This window comes from Sciurus carolinensis, chromosome 13 (assembly GCF_902686445.1).
Source record: "Sciurus carolinensis chromosome 13, mSciCar1.2, whole genome shotgun sequence".
In the NCBI taxonomy this organism is placed as follows: domain Eukaryota; kingdom Metazoa; phylum Chordata; class Mammalia; order Rodentia; family Sciuridae; genus Sciurus; species Sciurus carolinensis.
In genome coordinates, this window is record NC_062225.1 from 5,201,348 (window position 1) to 5,212,165 (window position 10,818).

General features: G+C 53.0%; 1 protein-coding gene and 1 non-coding gene across 5 annotated transcripts in view; both read left to right on the forward strand.

Moving 5' to 3' along the window:
* The window catches only part of Nphp1 (nephrocystin 1), a 46,605-nt gene extending 42,046 nt beyond the window's left edge, over positions 1-4,559 (forward strand). For 2 of the 4 annotated variants that reach the window (XM_047522361.1, XM_047522362.1), the window contains exons 19-20: positions 2,297-2,341; positions 3,780-4,559. In XM_047522361.1, the coding sequence (XP_047378317.1) occupies positions 2,297-2,341; positions 3,780-4,052 (318 nt within the window). In that variant the 3' untranslated portion in view covers positions 4,053-4,559. The other 2 variants (XM_047522363.1, XM_047522364.1) reach the window with 2 other exon arrangements.
* A 5,833-nt stretch (positions 4,560-10,392) lies between these two features.
* Positions 10,393-10,470, forward strand: Trnaa-ggc (transfer RNA alanine (anticodon GGC)). Its single transcript has one exon. It is a non-coding gene; the product is annotated as a tRNA-Ala (tRNA).
* The last annotated feature ends 348 nt before the right edge of the window (positions 10,471-10,818 follow it).

Sequence of the window (10,818 nt, forward strand, 5' to 3'; positions counted from 1 at the left end):
AAGACTTGCGTCAGGCCTTGAAGGCGGCCGGCCTGGTGCTGGCTTGACTGGGGCAGGGTGAGGTCTCTCAAACCGAGTCAGCAGAGCTTCACAGCCGCAGCCACTCGCTGGCTCACCCGCGCCTGCTGGAGACGCGGCGTTGGTCTCCCTCCCTCTGAAGCCCTGTCCACGCGTTCAACAGAGGTGTCGCCGAGCCCCCTGGCTGGCCCTGCTCTCTGCAGGAATGTCTCCGTAGGTCACAGAACCTGCTGGGCTGGGGGAACCTCGAGGTCAGGCTAGCCTACAGCTCCATGTCCTTGATAAGCAGATGGCTCAGAAACACAGTGACCCGACTGGCAGGTTCAGGAGGGGCCGGGGCCAGGCTGTCCCTGTGGATGGGCTCAGTTATGCCCCAGGCTGGTCCATAAAACACACATGGAGGAAGTTGTTCGTCTGTTATGACGTGAAGGAAAACACCTCATCTGAGACACACTAGGTATGTGTGGTGAGGCACCCATGTAGAAAGAGCTGGCTGCGCGTGCGTGTGAGGCACGTGAGTGTGTGTTACATGGTACAGACAGGTAAAGAGCTCTACGAACATCGGGGGAATCTCTGCAGAACTCTCAGGAACGACCTCTGGATGGTGGGTCACTTTAATTTGTATTTTCTCAATGCTCCCACGGTGAGCTGTCTGATTAAGTAGCAGAAGTGGGAGTGTTTGCACCCCCACGCTTGAGCCTGTTGTAGGACAGGACACGCAGGCTCCGCCCACTGGGCCTCCTGGTGGCTCTGGGCTTGCGCCTCACTCCTGGGACCCGCTCAGCAGGGGTCAGCAAAGACCCTGCTCCCTGGTCCCCCAGAGTGCAGGCCGGCAGAGGCCCCTACCTTAGGACATCATCTGGAACAAGACAAGTGGCCCCCGTGCTGCCCTTTGTCCCTGCAGGAACAGAAAGAGAATGGAGGTTGGTCCTCAGGTTCTCCACGGCCTTTGCCCTGAAGGCACCGGGCCACTTCTGCTCCCTTCCCCTTGGCCAGGTCCAGTCATGTGATCCACTCAGCATCCAGGAAGAAACAGGCCTGGTGCAGAGCAGCGACCCCCACAGGTGACCGTGGGCAACAGCCACCACTTGCTGCTGGCTCAGCGAAAGATGAAGTGAGACGAAGTGAGACGTCACCAACAATAGGCAGAGTTTACTAGAGGTTAAGATGCCCAGTGGTATTCACATTAAGCCATACTGCCCTTTAAAATTTGCATGATGAAGTGCATGAGCCTCTTCGTGTACTTAGCTGAGTTCAGTTTTGTTAGCTTTTTTGAGACAGGGCCTCGCTAGATTGCTGAGGCTGGCCTCAAACTTGCAGTCCTCCTGCCTCAGCCTCCTGAGTCGCTGAGATTACGGGCGTGCACCACTGTTCCCTGCATGTGGTTAGCTTTTTAATAATAATAGTGGCCTGTTAAATAAAGCACTCTGGTTCTCTCAGGGGCCTCTTCAGGCCTTGGAGGACCTCCAGGCAATGGTGAATAGTCAGTAGGGGGGGAGCCATGGTCCCATGAGGCAGTGGTGACACTGAACACTTCAGGATCTTCCCACAGTGGCCCGTCTGTGATCTCCTGACAAGAAGCATCCCTGTAGCCTCTGTGTCATGGAGACTCTCTTTCCTGGCACTACGTGCTCATGAGCACCTCATAGTCTCCCTACCAAGAAAGGCCCACGTCCTGCAGGTGAGCCATGTGCCCGGCCCTGCAGGAGGATGCCTCGAATTCAGGGCCTGGGCAGCCCGAGACTGGCCACGCTGCGTCCAGGCTCACCTCTGCCAGGCTGGTGCTTGAGTTCTTCAGCTCGTCCTCCTGTGGGATCAGTGAAGCTCGCGGTTTCTTATTTCTCTGAAGAAGCTTTCGTGAAGCCTGTGGACAAGCTGGAAATACTTACTCGCAAATCTGCTTCAGTCTATCTCACATCCGTTGGCATCAAGCGTCACTTGGCAGGCGGGACTGTCAGAGACCATGGCTTTTGGGTTGTTTTCTCCTTGCTGACTTCCCTGTCCTGGCGCTGGGCAGTGCCCTGAGCAGGGTGCCCTGCTGTCACTGATTCTCTTAAATTGGCTCTGACTCCTCGGGACCCAGGGTCCTGGGGTGTCTTGCGCACATCCAGCCTGTTGGCCTGGTGCCAGTGATTGGCAGCAGGTGCGGGATAGTGTCGCACCTTGCATGTGCAGATTCTCTACGCCATTTCTAGCCCTGCCCACAAGTTTACTCAGAGTCAAGGGGCAGAAGTGTTGCAGGGACACGTGACTAACCTCTTTCTGCTTGCTTTTTTAGAGTTCGTGGGCTGAGAAAGAAAGCACGTTGAAAAGATCGGAGAAGGTAATGCGATTTTTCACACCAAACTTAACACATGCTGTTGTTTGCACTCGAATAACGCCTCTTCTTTAGCAAAGTGACCACAGTGGTGATCCTTGTCATCAGGGAAACTGGGTCATGATGGCTGCAAGCCACATTCCAAGAAGGGTGAGCGAGCAAAGTCATCTCAGATCACTGAGTTTCATGACGTGAAGGGGAAGGCGCTAAGCCAGCCCTCCCAGCGGGCTCACAAATGTTCCTTACTTTTGAAAATCCTGGTAGCTCTCAGTACCCATATCAGAGAAAGAGAAGGAGAAAGAAAACCAGCCTGAACTGTATCATACTATTGGAAAAAATGTCTGCTCTTGCTTCTGTTGCTTGGTAATCAGCAAAGGGAACTCGCGTCCCACCGTGAGTGGTGTTTGATTTCTGTAGTCCAGGGTTCAGCCAACGTTTTCTTGTTTGGAAGGGAGAGAACCCAGGGACCCTGAAACACTGAGCCGCATCCCCAGCCCTTTTTATTTTTTATTGAGAGACAGGGTCTCTAAGTCCTTAGGACCTCGCCAAGTGGCTGAGGCCGGCCTCACACTTGCAATGCTCCTGCCTCAGCCTCTAAGGCCACTGGGATTACAGGTGTCACCACTCTGCCTGGCCAGATCGTAAATATTTTTGACTTCGTGGGCGCTGTCATCTCTGAGCTAGTGCTCAGCCCTGGGTGGAGGCACGGCTCCTTGTGGAACACTCACATAGCATGTGTGAGGCCCCTAGCTGCAAAAGCAGCCCCAGACATGTAAGTCTGAGCGTGGCTGTGCTTCTAGAAAACGTGATTTTAAAAAGAGGGAGAAGGCCGAATTTGGCCCACAGTCCTCAGCTCGCTGGTTGCTGAACCATGTTGCTCATCTGCGAGGAACATGGAGAACAGGGAGCTAGGACCCCGCAGACCTAGGGCCTGTCTAGAGTGCACCCTTAGTCCCTGGGACTGCCCTGCACCCGCGTGGTGTGGCTGGGAGACACCCCCGGCGCCCCCACCTGCTGATACCTCACCGCCCTTGTCAGGAGCCTCCAGGCGCGGCTGCAGGTCAGGGGCACTTCTCCTGGGTCTGTTTTCTCGGGACCCCAGGCAGAACGCTGGCCGGGCCCTCGCAGCGACAGGACCCTAGTAGGGAGCCGAAGGGACGCAGGCTTAGCACTGCGTTCAGTCGACCTGCGGGGACCACGGCCTGTGGCAGAAGCCGAGGGCAGCGGCCTGGTCCCCTGGACTCAGGGCCTGACGCCAGGGGCTTAGGATGAGCGGGGTCTCCAGGAGCCTCAGAGCCTGGAGAGCCGCGCCCCGCTCCGCACCCGCTCCTCGCACCGGCACGGTCCCCCGGCACCCTCCCGCCGCCTGGTGGCCTTCAGCTGAGGGTCGGTCCCCACAGCAGCCACGAAGGTCGGCTCACGGCTCGCCGTCTGCCTTTCGCAGAGGGACTCGGAGCTCCTGAAGGCCGCGTTCCTCCTGGTCTACCACGACTGCGCGCTGCCGCTCCTGCAGGGCACCGCGCTGCCGCCCTTGCGCTGGGCCGAGGAGGAGAGCGAGGCCACGCGCTGGAGGGCCATCGCCGCCTTCCTGAGGCAGAGCCGGGAGGACGGGGGCGCGCTGCGCGCTCTGCTGTCGCCCGATGGCGCCCACCGGCCTTTCGACCTCTCGGAGCAGGCCTACGACTTCCTGGGCGAGGCCCGACAGCAGTGGCCTTGACCCGGCCGCAGCCAGCCGGTCGGCACAACCAAAGGCAGCCGCCCCCGCAACGCCGTCTAGCTCCTTCTTTTGGTACAGATTGTATTTTTTAAAATAGTTATGTGATTTGAGTATGTTTTAAAACAATAAAATAGATTTCATAAAAAATACTGTAAGATCGAAATTTGAAGACTTTTTAAAACTACATAAGTTGGCAATATCGATTGCTATGAAAACAAGATTTTATCCAACGCTAGATTTATGATCATTTAAGAAAATGAAGAGACAGTTCACAGGATCGGAGGAGATATTTCCAAGTCATATATATGATAAGAGTTTAGGATCCAGAACACATAAAATTTATAAATGTTGCTAATAAGCCAGGCTGTGTGACACACGTCTGTGATCCCAGTAGCTCTGGAGGCTGAGGCAGGAGGATGAAGAATTCAAAGCCAGCCTCAGCAAAAGCGAGGCGCTAAGCAACTCAGCAACACCATGTCTCTAAATAAAATACATAATAGGGCTGGGGATGGGGCTCAGGGGTCGAGTGCCCTGGGTTCAATCCCAGTACCCACCCCCCCAAAAGATGTTATTAATAAAATTTATTTTGTCATTTGAGAAATTAAGTGTATCGTTAATCACTTAATGGAGTCTGATGTGTGAATGTTTTTATTTCTAATGAGATACAATGCAGAATTGTTTTTCCCTTTTCAAATCAGCATAAGTGCTCTGTCAAAAAAAAACAACAACATTCAGGTATTGGAAAGAGGAGTTGTCTGGTCACTGTCCCCTTCAGAGAACAGAGCGAGCTCTTCCCGTCTCGTGGTGTTTTGAGTAGTCATGGGACTTGTGCTAAATGTCTTGAGCCTTTGCTGCTGATGGCAGGTCGTAGCGGCTCGCGCTGACGTAGTGCCTGCTGTGTGTCCAGCACTCTGGTGCACTTGGCAGCCCTTGCCAGTGCTGTAGGGGCAGGTGCTGGGTTCTTCTGAACTGGCACTGAGGAACAGGCGGGTTTAACGGTTTGCCCAAGGTCAGAGCTGGTAAGTGGCACAGCTGACACACCAAGTGAAAACACCGTGGGGCCTTCCCACTGCCCGAGACGTCCTGCCTCATCGGTGCAAACCTTGAAGCAGCACACGTGCAAATACAATTTGAGGGAGATATTTGAAGAAAAGTATGAATGAATGTAACCTAAACTTTTAAGAGTCCCATAAGGTACTTGTTTTTTGACAGCATGCTGTCTTAAAAGAAGCATTTTTTAAAGGAGATTTATCATATTGTGAAACTTCTGGACTACATCTTAATTAACTTATTTGAAGCCCTTAACCTAACCTTGGTCTTTGTATGAGTTCATTTCTGTTACTATAACAAAATACCTGAGGCTCTGGAGGTTCGAGAGCACAGCACCAGCACCAGCTGGGCTCTGGTGAGCACCTCATAGCAGATGGCATCACAGTGGAGAGAGCCGGGCGAGAAGGAAGCCGCAGGGTGGGCAGAGTCCTTTCCTAACCACGCACGCTCTTGAGAACTAACGAGCCCCACAGGAACAACCAACTACCAGCAGGTCCCGCCAGCTCTTCGCAAGGCCCTGGGGACCAAGCTTCCAGCCCCTGAAATTTTGGGGGGACCCATTACTTTCACATCAGCGCAGACCTTAAGCTCAAATCAACCTGGAACGAACGGACCCCAGCCACAGCCTGACGGGCGAGAACGTGGCTTTCACTCTTCCGAGAGCTGATTTCAGGAGATGCTTTCCTGTGCACTCCCGTCTGCCCTCGGGATGTGCAGGTGACACGTGAGAGGCTGGAGGATCCCTCCTCGTCCTTCACGAGGCAGCCTCAGGACCCTTCCTAGTGGCGCCTGCTGCCAGGACCGCACGGCCTCTGCCTGCTGGGGGGGCTTCTGCCTCTGCAGACGAGGCGGTGAGTGGGCGCGGGGCTGGTTCCTGCCCTGCCGAGGCGTCACCTTAGTCCCCTGAAGTCCTGTTTTTAGAGGAACCCAAGGCTTGTACTCCCCACGGGGAAAGTCGCTTTTCTGTGGGATCTTTACTTCCTAAGTTCCACCTTCTTATTTGTCTAAGCATTTGGCTTGTTCTCAGCAGGAAGCTGCTCGGTCGCCCTGAGTGCCCGCAGGAGGCTGGGTTCAGCACGCTTCAGGCTGCCTCCACGTTCCTTGGGAAGGTGTCGCCAGTGGACAGCCGCCGGCCAGCCTCGGGGCTCAGGCCTGGGAGAGAGCCTGCCTGCGAGGCTCAGGGTCAGGGCGACTGCAGACAGGCCCGGGCCGGGGCAGCGCTGCGGCAGGAGGTCTCTCCTCTTGAGTCGCCACGTCTTCCTTGTGTTTGAGCAAGACCTCCGACTTTTTAAATGCCACTTTTGAGCTTCCAGAGCAGGAAGGGACTGTCAGAGAGCCAGAAACATCCTGAAACAGCACTGGGCTGTCTGTCAAGGAGCGTTACTTAGCAACGCACTGGCCTAATCCTGGGAGCCTGGGGGCAGCGGCAGCAGGGTGACCAGCGGGCAGCTTGCATGTCCTGCCCGTCCACCCATGAGAGCCACCCCGTCCCTGCATCCCAACCTCACGGCACTGTTTGGGTGTCCTGCCCATTGGGTCTGCTGGAGGTGAGAGTCCCTGCTGGCCCCGTGCCTGGGTGCTTGGGGGCATGCAGGGCAGAGGCCCATCTAGAACCTCTGGGATGGAACCACCTGTCTCCTCGGGTGCTGCCTGGGGCTGTCACTGTGGTTCGCTTGTCGACTGTGCAGTGGCTGGCACTGCAGCCACAAGGAAGGGTACAAAGGGGTCCTGCCGCTGTGTCTTGTTGGTGTCATTTCAATTCCACTGATGCCACGGCTGGGAAAGCTCTCGGCCGCCTCCTGGCAGTCAGTGGGGGACACAGGCCTGCTTCCATCCACGCCCCTCTCCCAGCTGCATCTGGCTTGGGGACCAGCTCAATCCAGACACATCAGGTGCCTCTTACCAGCCAGCTGCCTCGTCTGCCTCAGAAGCCCCAGAACGCGTACCTCTGATAACTCCGTAGCTCTCAAGAGCCAGACTCTCGGGCTCCGGGTGACTGGCCACAGGAACCAGATGGGCTTGGGGAGGGGATGGGCTGGGCACAAGGAAAGCAGGGGGGCTGAACCCCAGGTGAGAGGGAGGCCTAGGTGGCTGAGTCAGCACCAATGGCCGAACCCCGGCCTGCAGGTCCCGAGCAGCAATGTAACACGGAAATCATTAACTGCACCCGCTCGCCCTGGGGACTTTGGCAGCCGGTCTCTGGCCTGGTGGATCTCTCTGAAGACAGGGCGACCCTTAACCGGCCCCTTCATGTCTGACTTCGCCAGCAAGGTTAGTTTCACAGACCTTTGTCCTCACAGGCCGCTCTGAGCTCCTCCCAGGTGGCCGTCCCCCTCCCGTGAGTCCTTTCTCCTGGAAGCTGCCATGGCCCCTGGAGAGCACATGCTTGTCATGGACTCCAGCAGCCGGTTCACCGCGGGCCCACGGCCACGGACAGCACTACCCACGAGCTGCCCAGCCTGTCCTCGCTGCCCTCTGCCACCCATTTGAGGGTTGAGGTGACTTTGAAGTAAAGACAGTAGCCGTCCCGTTGTGCCTGGATGGCAGGCTGGAGCCAGTGGGCCTGTTCCCGTGGCATAAAGGGTCAGGCTGGGCTATACGTCTCGACCATGGGACCTGCCAGGGTGGACATCTGTGTTCCCAGCCCAGCATCCACGTGCTCCTCTTGTGACCTCACCCACCTTGGGAGCAAGGTCTGGGTCGCGGGGTGAGGGCGCACCTGTAGCCAGCGTTGCTCTGCACGTGTCACTTACCTGAGTGGCAAATTCCCCTCCCTGGGTCTCCCAGCACCTCTGTTGAAAGGATCCATGGATGCGACTGTCTCTTCTTCCTCCCAGCCACCTCTGCTCTCCTGCAGCCTGACCCCACGTCGGGGCAGTGAATGATTTCTGTAGAATATTCAGAGCAGTGTGTTGGGCGGAGAGAATTCAGGAAGGACTCAGAGACGGAGAGAACCGCTGTCTCCAGAGTCCTCGTGCCTGAGCCCTCTGCGTGCCAGGAGCTCAAGCTGGTGCTGCGGCTGCGGCCCTCCAAGAGAATGAGGCCACGGTGGCCCTGAAGCCCGCGTCCCAGGGACGGGCGTGGGGGAGGGGAGAGCAACAGCAGGCCAGCGAATACAGTGACCGAGCGCCTGCAGGGAATCACGATGGGCTGGTGCCCTTCTCCTGTGACCAAGTAGAGAAGGCCATCCCCTCTGCCTGCCACCAAGTGCACGGAAGGGCCCTGGACAGAGATCAGAATGACACGCAGGCTTAAAAACCTCTCACGTTGAAACCACAGCCCAGAGAAGGCAGAGCGGAAGCGCGCGGAGCCCGCCAGGCTGACTGCCTACTGGAACAATATTCCAGGTAGGATTTCAACCACAGCATCCGTACCGTCCAGGATACAATCCAAATCACTTGCTCTCTGAAGATCCAAGACAATCTCAACATCTCTAAAGGAAAAAGGGGAAAGGAAAATCAAGAGACATGAGAGAACAACTCCAAGGCGACACAATTGTTGGAACGGACACTAAAGCAGCTATTTTAACCACACTCTGAGAAGTGAGGGCAAACCCTTCCACAGCGAAGGGAGAGGCAGATCATCTCAACAGAGAGACAAACAAACCACCACGCTGAAGTCGGGGAAAAAACATAAATAATAACCAAATGACAAAATTTAATAACAGGCTCAATGCACTGATGGACTCAGTACAGAATGTGGTTGACAGAGGAGTCAGGATTTAAACACAGGTCAATAGAAGTTGTCCAGCATTAACAACAGAAAGGAAATAGATAATAGGTTGAAAAAATAAATTCACAGGTCCTCAGGAACTTGTACAAAACCAAGAGGTCTAACGTTCATCAGAGTCTTAGAAGAAGGGAAGAAAGTATAATGCAGGGGGAAAAAAGCTTTTTTTTTCTTCTTTGTGGTACTGAGACTTGAACCTACAGGTGCTTCACCCCTGAGTTACATCCCCAGCCCCTTCCTTTTCTTCTGAGGCAGGGTCCCACTGAATTGCCAAGGCTGGCCTCGAGCTTGGTCTTCTGTCAGCCCCCCAAGTCACAGAACACCATGCCCTGCTCAGAAAAAAAAAAAAAAAATTGAAAAAATAATGACTAAAAACATCCCAAATTTGGTAAAAGCCATCAAGTTAAAGACTTTAAAAGCTCTGAACACCAAACAAGATAAAGCTGGGCATTAAAATCAAACTACTGAAACTAAAAACCAAGTGAAGACCTTGGAAGTAGCCAGAGAAAACCAATGCCTAAGACACGTGGAGCGACAGCTTGAACAACCGCAGATTTCTTATCGGAAACCATGGAGCAGGATGGCATTTAAAGTGGCCAAAGAAAAAATATATAAACCTGTCACCCCAGAATTCTCTATCCCATAAAAATGTCCTTCAGGAATGGAGGTGACCCTAAGACATTCTCAGATGAAGAAACACTAAGGAACTCATCGCCGGCAAACTTACCCTAAAAGAAATACTAAGGGAAGTTCTTTAAGCAGAAGGAAATTGCGCCAAAAGAAAGCAATATAAATGGCAAACATCTGGGCAAATAAGATAGATTATTTTTCTCTTACACACTTTAAAATATGTACAGTGGTCGAGAGTAAGAGTCATAGCTTTGCCTGATGAGGTTTTGGTTTTCGTGTACCTAATTTGACAATAGCTACACTGAAAGATGAGGGTACAGAGACCAGCACGGTGACGGGGTCTCTCGAGTCCATCTGAGTGGCAAATGGCAATTCTGAATAAACGAAGGTTAACTGTGCACATCGCCCCTCCCACAGCAGACTCTGAACACATACTTCACACATAGTTTCAAACTCAGTAGGTGGATTAAAACGAGATAATTAAAATATTCAAAAAAATCTACAAGAATTCAGGAAGGAGGAAACAGGAATGAAATACAAAGCAAACACATACACAGAGAAAAACAAAGGTACTTGTAAATCCAAAAATATCAGTGATTATATTAAATGTAAACGACCTAAAGACAACAATTAAAGGCAGCAAATTTCGGAAATACATCAGACACACACACACAGTCATCATAAATATAGTGATAGAGGTAAGTTAAAAGTAAAAGAATAAAAAACATATACCAGGCAAACACCAAGTGCAGACACCAATTATAAACAACTGTAATATGTATGCATTGTTAGTGGGAATAGAAATGGTCAGTCACTTTGGAAAACAGCTTGACATTATCTGCTTAAAATATGTACTGCATGACCTGTAATCCACCCTTAACATATTCCAACAGAAACGCATACAAAGATGCATCTAAAGACATATTCTAGGGCTGGGGATATAGCTCAGTTGGTAGAGTGCTTGCCTGGCAAGCATAAGGCCCTGGGTTCGATCCCCAGCACCGCAACATAAAGACATATTCTAAAATGTTGATAGCAGTGTTATTAATAACCCAAAATCAAAAGAACCCAAGGTCCATAAACAATAGAATAAAGTGTAGTCTGTTCATAGAATGAAATAGTATACAGCACTGAATTAACCACGGTGACAAGCAATGACACGGATGGGTCCCACACGTAATGTTAAAGTGGAAGCAAACACAAACGAATCCTTTCAAAAACAGGCAAAACCGATCTGTGAGGTTAGAGGTCAGGAGAGCAGTTATTTTGGGAAGCAGAAGGGAGAACTGATGGAGCCGGCACCTGGGCGGCGGTCAGGCTCAGCCTGGGTCCCCAGTAAACGGTCTTCGTTGGGGCA